Source organism: Triturus cristatus, chromosome 2_1, assembly GCF_964204655.1.
Source record: "Triturus cristatus chromosome 2_1, aTriCri1.1, whole genome shotgun sequence".
In the NCBI taxonomy this organism is placed as follows: Eukaryota; Metazoa; Chordata; class Amphibia; order Caudata; family Salamandridae; genus Triturus; species Triturus cristatus.
This window is the reverse complement of record NC_140581.1, coordinates 1072428541-1072449656: the sequence shown is the minus strand read 5'-3', so window position 1 is coordinate 1072449656 and position 21116 is coordinate 1072428541. Positions and strand designations below refer to the sequence as shown.

Sequence of the window (21116 nt, the reverse complement as noted above, 5' to 3'; positions counted from 1 at the left end):
AACGCATGCTTTCTGTGCACTTGTGAAAGAATTGGATGGACCCTCTTTTCAGCCACTACTAGCAATCATTAATGGAAAATTGCTACCTTTTCTAGCTTTTGGAAGCATGGTGATGCACAGTAAAGATGCTCAAATCTTGGATAAACTCCAAACAAATACTTATAAATGTGTTTTTGGGCTTCCCCGTAACGCTTCACCCGCGCAAGTCCATCTGGAATTTGGACTAACACAACAAGGCACAGCAAGAAGATACCACACTATTAAATCTAGGTACAAAATTCGAAACAACCGGTCTAGCCCTCTGGTGAGAGCTCTACAGCAGTCTCTGATGAGTGACGCATATTCCAGCTACAACAAGTATTCGTATTTATTGTCATCACTGGAAAAAAACAATACAGTGGATTTATGGGATCTAAATTTGTCACACCCAATTTTTTGATGGGTGATTAACAAAGCAGTGGAAATTAATTCCCTTACGGATGATAAGAATACATTTTCATGTCGGTCACATGCCTGGATGACAATACAAACATATGTCACTTTACAACCAGCAGCATATCTTTCTTTAACTCATCCCGTGTACTTAAAGAAAATGTTTCTGGCTATTCGTCGAGGAGTACTGCCGTCCTTAGCGGACAAACCATCTTGGAGATACAAAGGACCGAAAACATGGATACTATGTGGTGCCTTCAAGGAGGATTTCATGCATTTGACCTGCACATGTTCTGCACTAAAGGAAGCGTGCCTCTCACTGTTCAAACGCATTTTCAAACAGCGGGGTATTCGAACTTGCCTAACGGCTCTAATGAGGAGCCTAGAGCCTACTGACCCTTAGATGAATTGAAAATTCTTGAAATTCTTGCAATCACATGATAAATTACTCAAACAGACAATGGGCACAGCGTAGACAGCGAGCTAGTACAGCGATAAAGAACCAGAGGACTGTTCAACATAGTATTAAGAACCTTTCAAAATCTGGGACTGCAGTACTTTGCACAAATAGAAATCACAATCTAATTTGTTACGCTCATGCACAATAACACTAACAATAGCTTATTTTGATGAAACACTAATATCAGTTCTTAAGTGGTTTTAGTTCTGCAAGTGAAGTTTTTTATCACAACAGCACAATTTATATTTTTATATGAGGATAGTAAATTATATATCTTTTTATATTCTTAAAGTGAACTCTCAAGAAACTGACAAAACAGAAAACTAACTATGAAGTTTTTTATAATGGTTTCATTATCTTGTATTATCTGGAAATAGTGTGACAGTTTTTATTAACTTATGACAATAAATCAAATTGAATGATTTATTGTAGTAAGATAACTGACAAGCCTGTTGACTGCACTCCTGAACTGTTGTTGCCGTGTTATGTTAAACCACTTACTACAAGGGTACGAAGACTTATGCCAGTGCTGCTGTTATTGGTAAGACAACGGCTGCTTTGTTCTTGGATGAAGGGCCGGATACCTACCTTAAAGGGAGGGCTTAGAGATGCAGTGCTCAGTGGCAAAACTGCAGAGGTAAAAGCAGGACTACAGGCCCCGCAGGCCCGAACAAAGGACTCCTGGGGCCCACTTGAGCAGTATTGAGGCACCATGACGTGGTGATGGCCCTCACAGTGCGAAAATAAATATGCATATGACCTCTGCACTGTGACCTATGTTTGGGCAAATCATAGACCTGTATACTAGTTATGCTGCATGGATGAGTACATGGTTATATAATGCTTGCTAGTGTTCTCCAAGATTCCCGGGTTAAAACCTGGCGTAGTTATAATGCTGCAATATATTCTTGGAGCACACCAACTTACATTACTGTGGTTGGCACGTGTTAATTGTTGCAGAATTCTCAGAAATGACTGTCCCTGTTGTTGTGTACACGATCAATAAAGAACAGTTACAAAACAAGTACCTACACAAATGAACCCTCTCTCACTAAATTACCCCAATGCAAACTCCCACCATCAACTACTACATGACCCCCTCCTAGTCCTACACCTCCCTAGTATTCCACCTCCCCCCTTAATGTACTCTAACCTGCTCTATCATTTATCCCCCACCTACATCATAGTTATTCAAACCTCTACCTTTGTCATCAACTGGATGCCCAGCTGTACATAAGCTCTTGGCTGCGTAACTTTCCTTTATCTTGTATATCCTATATGTCTTAAAGTCCTTTCACGTCCAAGTGTCTGCGCTAAAGGAAATTGAAATAAATAAAATAAACTTCTTTAGCACGGGGCTCAGCTACCGTAAGTGGAGAGGAAATTCGATACATGGGGGATCCCACTGAGCCTGCTCAGAGCCCTTATCTCCTTGCATAAGAACACATGGGTGCGAGTCAGAACTGGCCCAACGACAGTCTCTGCAAAAATTCCAACTTCAGACGGCCCAAAGCAGGGATGTGTTCTTGCTCCCCTCTTGTTCAACCTCTACACCGCTGACCTGGGGAGATTCTTGGAGAAAAGCAGTCTGCTTCCGCCAAAACTGGGACTCGCAAAAATGAACTTGCACATTCTGCAATACGCTGACGATATTGTCATAATGGACCAGGCCAAGTCTGGCCTCCAAAGAGCCCTGTGTATGCTCCACGAATACAACACAGCTAATGCTCTTAAAATTAACCAGGATAAGACCAAGGTCTTGATTTGTGGCCGTTGCAAGAAAAAGAAAAGTCTAACGTGGAACATTGGGCCCGCAAAGATTAAAACAACATCAAAATACAATTACCTAGGGGTTTGGTTTAGCGACTCTTCCAGACCATCAATCCACTTAGCTGCTGTGAAAAAGAGAGCTAGAGCAACAACATACAGCCTGACTCAACTTGACCAGTCCCTGAGTAGTCCTTCTGCCGAACCCATATTGAAGGTGATCAAAGCTACACTCCTTCCTGCCTTAAGTTACGGGCACCAGGTTTTTCCTGGTGCATGCTCGGCCAGTCTCGACCATGCCCAGGTCACCATTTATAAAAAAAGATTTAATCTCCTGAATTACATTCACAGGGCAAGATTACGACTGGAGCTGGGCCTTCAAAGACAATCGATTTTCTGTGAGGCTGACACCCTGAAGTACTATATAAGGGCACTAAAAGCCGCAGATAATATGCTTAAAGACCGGTTAAAAGAAACTCTTGCCAGCTCTGGGAATCCATGGAACTGTCAAATTGTAAAAGCCGTAAGAACGCTACATATTGATGAAGTCGCTAAACGCAGACTCTATTTCATACACTGTCTGGAAAAGGGGTATCAACAAGCAGGTTAGACAAATTTCCCACCAGATGGGTCTTAAACACATCAACCATCCTGCTCCCCTTGAACGATTCATACCTCCCTGGGGTACCACAACCCTACCTTCTTGATAGTTTGAACGCAGTGGCCCGCAAAAGTATAATGTTTATGCATCTTCTAGGTCTGCGCTCCACTGCCTTCAACCGATGGGCTCCAACTAGTGAGGTGGGGGCTTGTAGATTGTGCAATTACAGGTCTGAATCATGGCTGCATCTTCTGTGCTGTTGTCTCGCCCTTGACGCTCTTAGAAGACTTCTCCTAAAACCTTTATATCTAAAAAGGGACATCAGCTTATGTTGGGAGGCATCTGCTCTCTGTTTTACTTCCTCAGACATTCAAGCGCTTGCAAGGTCCGGAAAATATGTGAGACTCTTGGACAATCTGCTCTCTCCCTCTCTTGCCTCTGCCCAACCAGTCCCTCCTTCCCAAAAACTTATCACAGACTATTTTTGGACATTGCCCTAGTGTCTCTGCACCAAATCATTTTATCCTTGATTTTGAAGCCTGTAATGAGATCACAACAGTAATTACATGACTCCCTTGTTACAATTATGTGTACGAATTGGATGCTTTGCTTCGCTTTATTTTTATTGTGGTAAAAAAAAGCTACGGTGACATTTTATTGCAATGGTTTTAATTAACTGTGCTAATTTAATGAAAAACTGAGTGCTCAAGTTTGCAACCAAATTTCAGAGACTGAAGGGCACCTGTGAATTTCCCTCCATTTTGGACCCAAGAGTGAACTGTTACAGGTACATTTTCCAAAGCAGCTTTACTTACTTGTCCCCATTTTCATCCTGGACTGCGCTGAGGTGACGCTGAACTCCAAGTAGCATCCTCACATCTCCGGTGACCGCATAGTCAAAAAGAGCTGCAGCATTTCGCTTGGCAAGCTGAACAGCCTTCTCCAGGAACCAACAATCTAGAACACAAAACACACATTCAATGTATTCTTCTTCCATCAAGCCTTGAACCTCAGGGCTGTTGAAGAGTGGACAAGCAAAGACATGTTCATGCAGGATGGACCTTTGGTTGGATCACCTTTACATCCCAAAACAAAGCATGAGTAAATTATCAAGTGATAGACTAGACGTACATGCGATCATATGACCTAGAACTCAAACTAATTGTTGCGCAAAAAACCCAAAACAATGGTACCTCATAGAAAGCTTGCCCTTGTAATACACGTTTTTAAAGGCTGTCCGATTTCCAGGGAGACTTGATGTTGAAGGGTTATGGACTCTTAATAATATCCAGTTATGTAGGTCAGAGACAATCATAGAAAAAGAAAGTCAGGCAGTGAAGCAAGGTAAATAAATGACGCATATAGTATCAAGGGAATTAGGAGACTTTGACCTTTGTTGATAGAAAGCATGAGAGACATAATCTGTCAGTTATGCGAAGATGAGCGGCGGATCATGCATAGGTCCCGAACTACCAACTAGAAAGTGACGTGTTTTCAAAGTGAAAAATACATGGGTTCCTGACTGAAACAAGCTGTATGTCAGCATGCTATATCAATGTAAGCCTCTACAAAAGCCTTTTCACATTCCAAGACGTGCAACAAGTTTCTCTGCTTTCACTGAGCAATAACTTAGCGATGATACCATGAAAAAGAATAAGGGTCGAAATTAGAATTTGATGGACAGGGTTCACCGTTGCGCACCCTGTCCAACAAACCCTTGGTCTGCCTGCTTCACTTAGAGGTGGGTGGACCAATATGGACTCCATCATTGGTAAACTTCCTCTGATGGCCCAATGGAGATGGGGCTGTAAGAGGAAGGACATTACACTGCCCACCCTATTTAGGTGGATTGCGTAATATCTTTTTTCCTGTCTGTCTGTGAGGGACGGAAAAAAATAACGGCCATAGGGGCCATTGGGTTCTTGTTTTTCTGAAACAGGAAAAAAAACACAAAAAACTGGTAGATTTTTTAAATCATGTGGTCCCCTGTGGGTTCAAGCAGGGTCTTAGCCCCTAAGGAGTTGTACTCAGAAGATGTGTCGAGAGAGGTCATGTATGGGGTAATGGTATTTCGGAGTTGCAAATAATGGTAAAATTGACTACAGGGGAGACCAAAGTCTTTTTGTAGGTCAGTGAAGGATTACATTGTTGACCCCACCACCATGTCCCTTAAAGTGGATATCCCGATCAGGTCCCATTTTTGAAACCCCTAAAGCTACTTTAACTATTGGAGCAGTCATCCGGTCCGAGGGAAATTTCTCGTGTCAGTCGTTACCCCCACCAGATGGCCATGACAAGTTAAACCACCATTTGTGAAGCACTATACTATGGGGTGCCCGGTAGCAGGAAACTATGTCTGAGGTTGCTATGCTACCATCATAAGAGTATTTATAACATTCGTGGGGACTGATTATTCCAAAGAAAGCCTCTCAATGCAGTGTTGACCAAAGATCAAGGAGATGATGGGGTAAGGAAAACTGTGCAGTTGATAAAGGAGGATCTGCAAAATCACCATTTTAAAGATTCTTGATCTTCCAATGAAAGAAAGGGGTAGGACCAGAACAGGACCTCCATAAGTCTTTTATCAAATTGGGGGTCTAGGTTGGCCTGCTTGGCTCTTTTGGGATCCTGTGTGATGCATAACCCTAAGTATTTAACCCTGTCTGTCAGGACCTGGATGTCACTCAACCAGACTGTCGGGGAGTAGGTTGAGTCAGTGATATAAATGGAGGTCTTTGCTGGGTTAATCCTGAGGCCCGAAAAGTTTCCAAAAAATTGAGGGCCTAACCATTCTGGGTCAGTTATAAAAATCAGGACATTGTCCGCATAGAATGCAGTGCTGTAAACAAGGCTAGATATCTTTTCAAATACTTTTATTTGTACATCGGTACGGATCCATGCCTCAAATGGCTCTATGGCCAGGGTAAAGAGGAGTGGGGATAATGGGTAATCCTGCCAGGTGCCTCGTTGGATAGGGAATTACGAAGAAACCATGTGATTAAGTCAGACTTGGGTTGTGAGGACCATATATACCTATGTAATAGGGGGCAAAGTTCAGTCTGGCAAGCAGGGAGAACAGTTCACGGAGTCAAAGGCTTTGGGGAAGTCCAATAGCTTCAGGGCCTGTAGGCCAGTAGGTGGTCCGATAGGGCCAGGGCATTGTATACTCAGCGGATGCTGTGCCGGGTAGTGTGGTGGAGCATGAAGCTGGCTTGGACTGGGTGTACTAGAGTGCCTATCATGCACTGCAGTCTGAGCGTCAAGGCTTTCGCCTATATCTTTACTTCTACATTGAGGAAGAAAATGGGGTGACATGATGCATATTGGGTCACGGGCAGCCCAGGCTGCGGGACTACTCCTATGTCTGTGTTGCGTAGGCTGGGGTAGGAGCATACCCCCTTCTGCTTTTCCTGGGAAACCTTCAGGAGTGGGACCCCATTCGCGATCAGTATGCTTGACAGAACTTTACTGGGAAACCATTTAGACCCGGAGACTTGCCTGACTGCAGCTGGGTAAGGGCCTCTGCTAGCTCTTCAACCATAAGCTGAGCATCGGGCATGGCTCTATCTTCAGGAGTTAGCTACTTGACCAGAAGGTCCTCAATGAATGAGGTTATGTCTGCAGGTTCTGGTACTGTTGTCTGTGACTATAGGTCAGTACAGAAAACTGCGAAAGTGTCTGCTATGGGACACTTTCTGGGAGATGATTGATCCCGTGTTGTTCTGTGGGTATGCAATATATGTGTGTTTGAGGGCGTTAGAACAGAGCCATTATAGAATTTTACTTGATTTGTCCCCCCACTGGCATGTATGGCTCTGCGTGGCCAACAAGGCTATGTGAACCTCATTCATTAAATTGTGGCAGAGAGTGGATTGCATATAGAGCACGACTCGCAGAAGGGCAGTTTGTGGGGTTGAGTGATATGTGGACTCTTGGTCAAGGATAAACTTTTCCAGCTCCGTGATTTCTTGCTGGCCGCTTCTTTTCAGCCCATCCTGGTGATTGATTGGTTCACCTCGCTGAGTGGCTTTACGCACCTCCTACAGGGTTCCCAGCAATGTAACCAATCCGTCGTTGTCGGATAGATAGTAGATAGTTATCAATGGCCGTTAGGACATAGTCTCTGCTTGCCAGGTCTACCAGCACCCTAGCACGGACAGTTACTTTGAGGTCCCAGATTCAGAAAAAGGCTCACTGGTGAGTGGTCTGACAGCCTACACACATGAATGTGAACCTCTTGTGCTGTGTGGTTTTCGGTGCTGGGCATCAGAAAATTATCTAGTTAGAAAATGGTTTTGTGGGCTATGGAGTACAATGTGTATGCCTTTACTACCGGGTGTAGGTAACACCACATATCGTGATGTTTACCTGACTAAGGAATGTAGCCAGATGTGAAAAGTGGTTGTGGCCAATCCATGCAAAGGATGATCAGTAGTGCGCCCCGTCCACCATGCTGTTTGGGCCTCCAATTAAGACCCAGGGACCCGGCAGGGAGCTTTAGAAGGAGGTCTTTGAGAAGGTCAAAGGAAACCTGCAGACACTTGGTGGGTGGCATATACGGTGACCAGAGAGAGTGGTTTTTCCCACAGGAACCCTGAGATATCCAAAATGGCCAACCCTTGAGCACCTCTGGTGGACCCGTGCATTGAAACCCTCCATTTCGAACCTAAGAACTCTGCCCTCCCCAATACTTCAAAAACTGGACGTATCTGTCATGGGAAAAACGGAGTGCCCGTGCAAACCAAACACAGCACTTCGCTCTCCGTGTACCAACTTCTCACTCATCAATCATAATTCCCCCCCGTTTTTTTTATTTTTAAAACAGGAGAGAGTAGCACCTCCCAGGGGTGGCTTCATCTGACAGAAGATGCCAAACCGTAGGTATGAGTAATAAAGTGTGGCATTTCCTGTTAGGCTGAGTCCTGCACCTAGTCATCTTATGGCAGAGAGGGTGTACGTCCAGTGGAGATGGTGCTCTTCTGCACTGCCTTGCCTTTTTTGTGCTCTAGATAAACCAACAAAGAGCTGATTCTCCACAGGGCTCAGACCAATCACAACGCTGCATTGCAGAGTTGTGATTAGCTACAGGGAGCCTGGGTGCATCCTGGATCCGGGACTCCCATGAGAAGCAGAGGAGAGACGCAGCCGGCAGAAGAGGTAAGTGGTATTTATTTTTATCTTGTAAGCCCCCCGCATCTCCACCCTCATTCCCTGCCAGCCCCTACTAACCGAGAGACAAATACTGGAAATTCGTTGATATTTTAAGATTCTGCAAGGCCTTTCATATTTTTACCACTGGCTAGGCACTGGCCATGTCAGTGAAAATCCAGCCAGATGGAAACCCTAATTTATGTAGCCTTGAATCTTCCAGTGCACACAAGGATTCCTCCAAATCCGGAGTGGCCAGGGCTTTCAGGGGCTTTAAAACGGGTGCAATATAGGGTCCTAAATTCATGTCTACTGGAGAATGGCTGCCACTTGATAGGTGGATCAGCCTTTGCACAACCTGGATAGTAGGTGTGGGGGATAAATGGATAAAAGCACACTTGGGGAAGGGAACAAAAAGACTTACAGAAGGGCCAGAAGAGACTAGGCAGATTAGTGAGATGAAAGAATGGCGAACATCCTCCCGATGTGATGAGATCAGGAGCTTTTGGACCTTGAGGATAAAGGAAGTGTGAGATTCTCATTGTGCCTGTCAGTGGGTCACAAAGGGGTTTAAATAATCAAAAAGAATGAATCACTGAAGTCGTTTTTCAGAGTCTCTTGGAAATTTTCTGATGAGGACCCTCAGCCACACAGCAGTGGTATATCTTGGTTCTCCTCTTATTTGATTAAGTGGGATGAATCATCATAAGTTCATGGCACCAGAGTCTCCCGTTCTCCAGGTGTTCATCATTCTCCACCAGGAGGGAGACTGTCTGGTGTGCGACAGTCGTGATTGATAAGAGTGTTGGAATAATAAAAAAATATTACAAATATCTTCTCTCCTGTGTAGTTTGTTTTTATTTTCACAGGGGAGGGATAAGGTTAAAAAATTGGGCACTTAATTGGATAATTATAGGTTCAAAGCACCTAGTGAGTGGTCTGTCACATGTTTCAGCTTGTGTCGCCCAAAAGGTTCGGATGGATTTGTTCAGGATCAAAGGATCCAGCTGTCTCAAATGTTGAGGGGCTGTGTATGAGCATAGGATTAATTAGCAAACTCCAAAAACCACTACTCCTTATAAACCTTACTAATGTCTAATTCACAAACATTTTCAATTCATCTTGATCCCATAAATATTTGCCCCTAGGTCAGCCTCCAAGTCGTGCCCTCTGGACCGCCCCCACACCAGCTGCCTAATTTGGTGAGTACCTGCACTCTGTTTTACCCCCATTTAAAGTGCTGCCTAATGAGGGCTTAGGAAAGCTTGAAAACCTGTGATTGGACATGTCTGTCCACTTTGGTCATGATGTAGAGATAAGCTTCTTGGAGAACATTCACTGCTGAAAATCACAGCTGTAAAAAGGGTTAATAATTTCAAACGTTTGAAATACAAGTTCAAATTCGAATTCCTGTAGCTTAACCACCCACTTGCGGCTGCAATGTGAAACCAAATCAATGCCTCTCTTAGAAAAAAACTCCTTGAGGGGCTTTTGATCAGTCTTGATCTCAAACTTGTGCCCCCAAAGACATTTCCTAAGCTTCCTTACAGCCCAATACACTCCAAAGCTTCTTTCACCATCACAGAGTAACTGATCTCCGTCCCTCTCAAACCTCTTGAGATAAACAAAATCATTCTGTGTTGACCCATAGTCCTCTGAATCGAAACCACCCCCAAACTTTTGGAAATGGAATTTGTCATTGCCACCGTTTCATCAGTGATGTCAAAGTTACCCAAATCTGAGGCATCCTACAGGCTGTTTTTTACATCCGCAAACTTCTCTTCACATAACTTACATCAAACAAATTCTTCTCCTTTGCTAAGTAAAGCCCTCATGCACACAGTTCTCTCAATAAATCTAGGAACAAACTTGTTGTAAAATTCAGCCATGCCCAGAAAAATCACCAACTCCTTTTTACTCTGAGGAGGTGGTACATTTTTTATGGCGTTCACCAACCCACTCTTCGGTCGAATACCAGTTCTTGTGAACATATGGCCTGAGTACTCCATTTCAGACACATTGAATTTGCATTTCTCAAGCTTTAATACAAGCCCACAATTCTGCAATCTACCCAGGACTTCACACAACCACTTATGTTCACCAACATCAGCCCCGTACACCAAAATATCATCTTGATAAATCTTCACCCCTTCGACACCTTTCAAAATTCTCTCCATAGCCTATGAAAAATTGAGGCATCAGAAATCAACCCAAGCAGCATTCTGAGAAATTTGAAGGTGCCGAAGGAAGTGACAAAGGTGGTGAGTTCTTGGGAAGAGGGGTGCAACTTAATCTTGTGGTACGCTGACGTAAGGTTGAGTGAGGAAAAATGCTTAGCACCGTTAAGGAAGTACAACATCTCGCTAATGTTGGAAAAAGGATAATGGACCACTATCACTGACTTATTATGTTCCCTAAGGTCCGCACAGAGCCTGGCCTCCCAACTGGCCTTGCGTGCCATCACTACTGAGGCGATCCACTTCGAAGCTTCAACTTTCTGAACTATCCCATTGTCAATCAATTTGTCCAATTCTTTCCTCATACTTTCTCTCACCAACATTGGAACAAACCACACTTTTGCAGCTTCAGGTTGGGCATTGGCCATAAACTTGATCATATGCATGCAATACTTCAGGAATTCCAAACCTTTCCTGACATCAGGAAACTTACTCAACCATAGTTCACCTCCAGCTTCAATACTACCCACAGTCTTTGATCCTAACTGGGGGATCCTCATTGGGTGTCAAGATAAATATTGAAATCACGTTGGTGGAACCAACTAATGAAGCAATCCCCTTTGATCAAAACTTACATTTTCCCAGGTATGATGCAATCCTTAAACTCAATGGTTCCCCAGAAATAACCTAGCAACTTAATAGGTTCCCCACCATATCCTTTTGGTTTAACATCCGGTTTCAGAAGGTTCACTTTTGCTTTCAAACTTCTTTGATAAAATGTTTTGAAAATAAGCATTATTTTGGCACCCAAATCAAACATAATCCTGATAGATTCACCATTAACTTGGACTGTATCAAAGGACTCATTAAGTGACCCATCCTTTATTTGTAGCATAGTGATCTCCCCAATCAATCTGCCACCATCATCCTCAAACTCCCTCACTTTTTTAGTCCTGTTGGAAGATCTACAACACTTTGTGAAGCGACCTTTCCTCCCACAATTGTTGCACACCACCTTCCACACAGCACTATTCTTGAAAGTGGCCATATGACCTGCATTTCCACACAAAAAACATTTCCCTGCAAATGTTTTTGTGACTTTGGCCTTATCCTGGGTCTCTTTGCCTTTAGAAGATTTGTCTTGCACTAACATAACTGCCATATTTTCTGCGTTATCTGTAGCAATGGTAGTACCACTTCTTGCATGGAAGGATTGTCCTTCTGCCACATGTTCTCTTTAGATTTTTCTAACAAACACTCCAGCATAAATTGGTCTCTCAACCGCTCCTCACAGGTACTACCAAAGATGCAGGTTGACGCCAACCTGCGTAGTTCCGTCACATATTGGTCAATTGTTTCTCCTTGCCGCTGTATTTTCTTATTAAATTGGTAGCGCTCAAACACCATGCTTAATTTGGGCAAATAATGCAAGTCCAACTTTTTCAGGCAGATTTCATACTCATTGAGATCTGCAGTGTCCCCATCAGACAGATCAGAAAGATGTTCAAACACCTCCTGACCTTCGGTGTGCAGACAGTGCATTAACAGTGACATTCTGCGTTCAGCACTAAGTGACATGTCACACACCCTCGCATAGTAGCTGATCACTTTCTTCCATTTCAACCATGGTACCAGTGGATCATCAAGTGATGTTAAGAAGAATGGAGGTGCAGTGACGTTCTGCATGACACACAGAAGGAACCAACAGCAAATGGGTAAAAATAACTAAGAAGTGAAAAGTAGACTGAGATTAAACTTAGACTACACCGGTATTCAAGTATAGTGCAACTAACGTGCAGAGTTAATGTAAAATCACGACTGCTCTAGCTGAGGTACACAATGTCAATGTAAAATCACCAAAGCTCCAAGTGTGGTAGGATCACAAGTAGTACTAATAACATTACCTCAGCCATATGCCTTTCCCAAAGAAACGTCAACAAACTGACCAAAAAGTAGTGCACATGCACGAGGAAGTTTAGAAGAGCACACACGAAGCACGTATCCTGAGCTACAAGCGGCACTGATGAGGCTGTACAGGTGGAGTGCGTTGTTAAGCCACACCGTGCCCGCCGACACTTCCTGAAGGTTCACAAAACTCCAGCCAGAGTTGCCAAGTAACAAGTTCCCAAGAGTGCGTTGGTGCGATATAATATGCTGCACACACCGATACTTCCTAGAGACGTTCCCTGCTTCTGCCAAAGTTGCCAAGTAACCGTTATTGGGCCGCACACACCAATGTTCCTTCGACGTCGCTGAGTGAAACTGACCGCAGGAGAGGGGCTGTGACATCACAGCACAATGCTCGAGCAGCTCTCTTGAGGACTCATGGATTCCTCGCTCCCTAATGGCCATCCCTCTCACTTTAGAGCTGTTGGCTATTTTAATTACTCGAAATCCTCTCAAAAACCTATATAAAGTGGTAAGAGTCCCTTTTACAACCTTTTCTACTTCCACAAGGCTGTTTTGTCAGTTGTGTTGGGGCCTTGCAATGTAAGTGCCTCAAAGCTTTGAAATTTTGAGATCAAAAAACGTGTTGAGACGAACCTCTGCATATCGCTTGTTGCCAAATGTGAAAGTAGCCTCCTGGGGCAGTAACAAATCCAAACAATGTCTTTATTAAGTGTATAGTAACAAAGGCCCCAACCACAACAGTATCCAGGAACAGGTATTCTTCGTACAGTCTCACCTGACTGAATCCAGACATTCCAGGAATGATGCGGTGGTCACAGAATCCTGTATCATCACCTGGTTACAAAACACCACAGATTGCATGCTGGCTTACCAGATATTCTTCAAAAGCAATCTCTCCTCAAATGCTTTCAAGTGCCTCTTTTTGATTTGTTAACTAATGAAACTCGCTAGAGCCAGGAGTACATGTACAAAAAGAAGGGTCCGCAGTTGAGTCCGCAGAGTGGGTTTCTCCCTTGGTTGTCGTCAAACGTCCCAACGGAAAAATCAGACTCTGCATAGACCTCAGAGACCTCAACAAGAATATAATCGTTGATCAGTACCCCTTGCCTCGCATCTGCGAAATGTTCAGTGCTACAAATGATATGTATGTATTTTCCATTATTGATTTAAAATCTGCGTATCATGAGATACCGCTACACGTGGATAGCAAAAAGTACACCACATTCATCACGCCATTCGGCTGTTACCGTTTCACCAGAGTACCGTTTGGTCTGGTCTCAGCCGCAGCGCTTTTCCAAAGAGTCATGACATCCATCTTTGAGGGCGTTGAAGGTGTGAGGTTTTTCCAAGACGATATCTTGGTCATGGGCAGCAGCCAAGTGGAACATGACACATACCTCAGGCAGGTATTGGATAATTTAAAAAGGCATGGGCTAACTGTGGAGTTAGATAAATGTAAACTTTCCCAAAATAAAGTGGTTTACCTGGGTCACACGATTAGTCATGAAGGTATCAAACCTAAACAGGGCCTAGTTGATGCCATCCTTAATGCTCCCTTCCCTTCCAACAAAGAGGATGTGAGAGCCTTCCTCGGCTTAACTGAGTACTAATCGAAGTTCATCAGAAACCTCTGAGAGAAAACGTACAGTTTGAGGCAATTACTCAAAAACAGAACCAAAGTCAAGTGGTCCCCGGAATGTCAGGACACTTTTAACACCATCAAAAAGGAAATTAGCAATGCACCCTTTCGCAAAGGGTTTGACCCTAAAGCTGAAATCTACGTAACCACTGATGCCAGCAACAAAGGACTGGGTGCTGTGCTGGCACAGAAAGACGCCGAGAACAATGAATGGGTTGTCGCCTTTGCGTCCAGATCACTCACCTCGGCTGAGGAGAGGTACTCGGTGATTGAACGCGAGATGCTGGCCTGTTCATGGGCGTTCAATTATTTCAGAGCGTACATTTGGGGATAGAACATACACCTGCGCACTGACCACAAACCATTGATCAAGATCCTCTCTGCCTCCGGCCTGCAGAATGCTTCCCCACGGCTTAGTGAAATGTCTATCAAATTATTGGACTACAACTACACTGCTGAATACTGGCCAGGAGTCAAGAACAAGGTGGCTGATTTCCTGAGCAGATTACCCCTACCCCACAATGAAATCCTAGATGACCAAAAAGGAGCTGAGAAGGTAGCACTATTGTTCAACTCTGACCTTGACAGGATCTCAGCGGATGAGTGGAAAAGACACATGTCAAAAGATCCCACACTACTAGAGTTATGTAAATACATCAACAGCTCCTGGCCTGAGAAACAATGCCTTCACGATAATGTCAAAGTCTATTGGGAAATAAGAAATGAACTCAGTTTGGAAAATAGGGTGTTGCACAGGATTGGTAAAGCTATAGCCCCCATCACGCTGAGAAACAAAATCCTCAACTTGTGCCACATAGGTCACCTTGGTATCTAATAAAACAAGCAGAGAGTCAGAACCAGTTATTGGTGGCCTGGTATTGACAAGCAGATCGAAATCCTGATAAGAAATTGCATGGACTGCAATGATTCTGACAAGACCCTTAAGACCTCCAGGGTTCCACTTTCTCCCCTCAAACCCCCTACAATGGCAGAGAGGATTGGTTTGGACATTGCCGGACCCATTGAAGGATACGATGGAGTGATCAAGTACATTCTGGTAGCCATGGATCACTTCTCTAAGTGGCCTGAGATCGAAACAGTTTCCGGAATAGACAGCTCTACGGTAATTTCATTTCTGGACAGGCTATTCTTGAGTGAGGGGTTACCCAAATACTTGCTCACTGACAATGGTCTCCAATTCTCCTCCGAGGCATTCAAGTCATTTCTAGAGAGGAATTGCATCCCCCACCACACCACCTTGCTCTACCATCCTGAAGGTAAGGGCCTCATCGAACCTTTGAATTGTCTCTTGAAAGGGCATATACACAATTGTCAAGGAATGCCAACCTCAACTGGGAGGAAAAATTGTTCAAACTTATCTGGGTATTCAGGATCTCCCCTTGTACCAGCACCAGTGTAGCACCTTTTGTCCTCATGAGTAGCAGACAACCCCTTAGCAAAGACCTGGGTTGGATGCCTGCGTCCAAACAGTTGGAATGGTCACCAGACACCATAAGAAATAACATAGTGAAGGCGCAAAAATGCTATAAAGATTGGTACGACTCAAAACATGGAGTAAAAGAACATTCCTTCAGTATCGGCGACCTAGTCAAAGTTCGCCTTGAAAGGAAAGTCAGGAAAGGAGAAAGCAGATTCACCGCTCCTCTCCACATCAGCAAACTTTACAACAAGGCTGACAGACTCAGTGATGGCAAGGTTTGGCACATGAACAGGTTGGCCAGATATCATCTAGCGGCTTAAGGGTGGAGTCAATTTCAGCATAATAGAAGCAGAAAAGACTTGTGGGTTGATTACGAAGAAACTGGATAGGACCACAGTTCCATGCTCTCTGACAATACGGTGAGCCCTAGAAGTGGGAATGTGCAAGATCACCCACCTATCAGTGACTCCACAGATTGTCACACATCAGACCAGTTCGTTGATGTCAGTCATCGTGCTCCTGTGCTTAATCGGAGCTGCGATGGTGATTCACATTCTGACTCTGAGGTCACATCTGACGGTCAAGGTTTCAGTGGTAGGCTTGGTAGAACCTGTAACGATCCCCATTCCAACACTGAAGTTGTGTCTGACCCTCACAGGGTCAAGAGAAGGTTTGGCAGAACCATCAACAAACCTAAACGCTATGACGATTTTGTTTGTGAATAGTCGATTATAGTTAAACATTCAAGAACGGAAGATGTGTTGTAATGTATTTTTGCAGTTAAACCTTCAAGAGAGGAAGATGTGTTGTAATGCATTATTGTGCTATGCACGAGCTGTACCCAGCGATTGACAGCTGATGCCCAAGAGCTCTCCTGCGCGAGAGCACCCTTGTTCTCCTCCCCTTCCCATTGGTTCCCCAACATTCCATGTTCCTAACTGTTATGCTGTCCAACTCCCAACTGTCATTATAGAGGTTGTAACCCTGACTGGTGTACCGCACTCTGTGTGGGGCTGTATGGAATAAACCTAAGAACCCTGCTTACGAGTTTGCTTCATTTCCACAAAGGGCACCTCTCTCTAGTGTAAACAAAACAATAGCAAACTCTCAAACAGTCAGCATTATAGAAACATCAGTGCATTAAATAGAAAAATAGAAGTGTAGGTAACCTGTACCAGAGTACCTGCTTGTTTCTGAGCAGTGCCGGTACTCTCCAATTAAAAGTATTACATCGCTCTTGAGAAGTGAAGGTCCTCCCCCTCTCAAAATGAAAAACTGCCGGTATTCAGTACCAGACAGTACCGGTCCATTTAAAGCACTGATTCATGGTTTTGTGCACATGGCATACTTTATCCATCTAAGAAGTCATAAGGTGTGACAGAGATAAAAGCATTACAGGATTCAAACTAAATGTTCAACAAGCTGGAGTCCCCTTCCGAAACCCATACACCATGTCTGCATATGAAACACAGAAGGAAACCGTCTTAAAATGTGTTACCATGATATCCACGGTCTGTTTGATCCACTTCCGCTTCCTTTTGCGACGTGACGCTACCAGCTAGGTTTTCCGTCGCGTGCTCTGTATTATCCGTCACTAGTTCAGTAGGCGCCACATTCTCTTTGTCGTCACTGTCCTCTTCCTCTGCACCTTTGCTCTTCACACAAGTTTCACACGGCTCGTCCTTATCTGCTAAATGGTAAATGGAAGAAGCTGGTCAGCCGTGGGCTGTATTCAAACATAAGGCATATTTAATCGCATTACTGCAACAATTGTACAACATGCTTACTGCGCATCAACTAATGGCTAAATATTCATTCTATAAAGTAATATGCACATCTTAAACACTTCACTTCCCATATAAGTGTTAATATTGTTATTTATCATTTGAAATTGTATTGCACACAACATCAGCACTTTTCAAAAGTTCGGAAATTACATTTGCGAAACCGCTGTGACCGTTTTGTCCCCGACGGGAGGCTAGTTCGCTTTGTGGACATGATGTGTGGTCATCGGTGAGAGAGACTGATACATGGGTGAATAAGGATTGATGTTTTGGGGGTATTATCAGTCACACCATAGGAAACACCAAAAATCGCGTACAGAGTTAAATCGGCATATTTCGTGAACTGACATTTGGCCCGAAGCACAAATGATCTTGCGCCCGTATTTTAAATTTAGGTGTGTAAAATATTCCCTTGGGCATGGATCTTCCAAAATATAGATTCACAGACTCAAGATTGACAAAACATTACATTTACAAACATGACAGATGTCTATATTGACAGACCTAACTGTGCGGGCAGGTTTTTAGATGATCCTGCGGCCCATCTGTGGAAAGTGGTGAAATATGACAAACTTGTAAATGTGTGGGTATTCTCCATCAATGTGCATACAGTTTCACACCTTTGGAACATACACAAATTAACTCCTCAACATGGCAGCAGTCAGTGCGTTTCCATGGTGGGAAAGGGAAGCAAGATCCCAATATTAATTGGGATACAGAGGAAGATGTTTCTCCACAATGAAACCCATTTTCTGGTTGCTGATATACAAGGTTACCAGAGGTACTGAACTTGTGCACTATTTGCTGTGTATGGAAATATCCCCTAACTGGAAAGTCCCAATATGTAATTGTTATGCCTGTGAAGACTTCTTGAAAACTGACTGTCATTGTTTACACAAGTACTTCTGGAATTCTTTCTGCTTTCAAAATAATCGGAAATTAGAATCCGGCCTAAAGAAATTAAGTCAGTAAATTTTAAAGGCCATGTCCAAGAGAGAGCTCTGGCGCAATATCAGCTCAGCTGTATATTTTGGCATGCAACAAATCATGGCATCTTTATCAGGCCATGACAATGTTTGAATGGCTGTCTTTTGCACAGTGTGCCCCCAGATTTTTTGCCTTGACCGTTTTATGCTGGCTGTAGAACTCTGTTCACTATACCCCTGCTAACCAGTGGTAAGGTGCCTGTGCTCTCCCATTCAACATGATTACATTGGCATACCCCTAGTTGGCATCTTTAACTTGCGTATAACTCTCTAGTATATGGTATCAAGTGTGCACCCAGGCCTTGAAGATAAATGTCACCAGAGGGCTGGAGCACACACTGTGCCACCCAAAGCAGTGATAGGACACGCATGATTACAGGCCTGCCATGAGTAGCTCAGTGATGCGGGTTTTAACTGCAAAGCCGACCTGTCAAAATAACCCCTTTTGACACTCCTAAACCCTCCTGTTAAATTGTAATAACTCATCCCTAAGTAGGTCTTACTGCCTATTATGGCAGGGTGTGTGGTATTTAAGAGTAAGACATGTGAAAGTTTAATGTTAAACATGTCCTTACAGTGAAAAGGTCCAAAAGGCTATTTTTATTGTAGCAGGGTTAGGCACTGAGATACAATATTACATTTAATATTGCCATCACCGCTTAGGAAACGGCTACAGAGTTCATTCTTAGACTTTTTAAAAACATATATTACAAACCCCATTTATTGGTAAAGTCAGATTTGTGATAAATATTTTAGAAAAGGTACTTTTAAAAGATTGCCTGTTATCGGCTTTAAGCTTCAAGAAGTCAATTTGCATGAGCTTTCAGCCACAGCCTATTGCCTTGTCATGCGGAGGAGTTTTGACCTCCATTCCATAGACTAAGGGGCTGATGAAGACCAAACTCGCATTGCGAGTGCGGCGGTCCAACCGCCACAAGACCACCAAAACCACCAGGGATCCCCGATCCCTCTGTGGTGGTGTTGTGGTCTGGGGCACCGCCAAGCATATTACGACTTTCCAGACCTCCACACTTTCCATGGTGGTGAGCCTGCCATGAAAAGTGTGGCAGTCAGGAAAGTAAGGAGGCCCTACAGGGCTCCCTAGTGCCCCTGTGCAAGAGGGTGCATGCAGGGGGGCACATGCTGTGCCCCTTTGTCTGTATGCACCTCTGTTTGTGCACGGCATGGACATCACAGTCCATGCCATGCATGCTCATTTATGACATATAAGTGTCATATATGAGCCTTAGAACTGCACCTCCTGCCAGACCATGAGAAACTTGTAATCTGCGGGCTTCTGGCGGAGAGCTTTGGTGGTACAGAACTGAGGCTCTGGCATGGCAGCCCGCTCCCACACCACCAAAGTAGTAATCAGACCCTAAGTCTAAAGGGAAAACTTTACCCCGGGAAGAACCTGTACCTGGTACCCAACCCACACTCCATCGCAGATGGCCTTAAACCATACCTTTGTCCTGTTCCACCGCAACCAGATGACTGAGGTTAGTGCTTAATGCTTTTTGCCACTTTTTTAGACCTCAAACTTATAAATAATTCATAACTCAGGTTCTAATGATTAGAGATTTGTAGTTTTCATGTCATTGTATTTCTTAACATTTACTCTATTTTTGTAATTTAGTTTGGGATTTTTCTTGTGTTTTGTTTTGACTTTATTACTGTTTGAGTACTGCAAAAATACCTTACACATTGCCTCCAACATAAGTCTGTTACCTGTGTAGCATAGTTATCAAGGTTTGAACTCAGGTTAATTTAGTGACTTTAAGTGGTTAATCTGACTAAGACTGAGGTTATTTGAGGTGGGTACTCATCCCTCTCATCTAATACCACAGTCTTCACAAGCAGCTTTAGGGAAGGAACAGAAAATGCACACACAATAATTTTCAAAACTAAACAACCATCAGGGGATCTAACAATCCCAGCATGTAATTTAAAAACAGGAACACTACACATTTGGTCTTATGAGACAAGCTATACCAGTCCTGTCAACACTTTTGTTGTTGGGCATCTACTTGGTCCATACCTATTAAATATTACTTGTTTTTTTATAGTGCATGTTATTGCAGTTTTCGTATTTCACAGTGCTGTAATAAAAGGGGTTTGCTATTAATTATTTTATTGGTACTCAGTTGTTGACCACTTAAGGACAAAGGGCTGATTCGGCTATATCAGAATTCAAACAAAGATGACAACAAAGACTGCTTTGAATGTCACCGCCCTAACATCTACCGTGTGTATTACCACTTATAGTTCACTTTCCTGACCAGTACATCCTCTCTAATTGAATATGCTGGAGGTACACCTCTCTATACCTCTTTTTGCACAATCACTACATCTGTGCACATCAATTGACAGTTGCCATGGGCCCCAAAAGATAAGTGCCACTGTGGAATTTTGGGGAAGGGAGATGGGGCACCAGCTTATAGCTGTTTTTTACCTCAACCCAAGCTTTTTAGGATTCTTAGTTTTTGACCTGCCTCAAGTATACATATGATGTTGTACATTAGGTTTGACCACCTCCAACAATGACTACTGGTTAATGGCACAACGAGAGGATGTAGTACCATCCATGTATTCAATTAAATTGTGAAAATATTAGTGTGCATCACTGCAGTTTTAAACTCCTCTTGCGATACCTCATGTGTATCACTACAGTAATTCAAATCACACCACATAAGTGAAGAGCAGGTGGGGTTTTTCCTACCATAAAGTATTTTTGTATCCTTCTTCGCCCCCCAACAATGCTTTCGTATTC

General features: G+C 43.6%; 1 protein-coding gene across 4 annotated transcripts in view; it reads right to left on the bottom strand.

Annotated features, from left to right (window-relative positions):
• The window catches only part of NFKB1 (nuclear factor kappa B subunit 1), a 272410-nt gene that overhangs the window by 55398 nt on the left and 195896 nt on the right, over positions 1 to 21116 (bottom strand). For 3 of the 4 annotated variants that reach the window (XM_085636087.1, XM_085636099.1, XM_085636108.1), the window contains 2 exons: positions 17075 to 17266; positions 4076 to 4217 (listed from right to left, as the gene is read on the bottom strand). In XM_085636087.1, the coding sequence (XP_085492213.1) occupies positions 4076 to 4217; positions 17075 to 17266 (334 nt within the window). The remainder of the gene's footprint in view (positions 1 to 4075; positions 4218 to 17074; positions 17267 to 21116) is intronic. The other variant, XM_085636094.1, reaches the window with a different exon arrangement.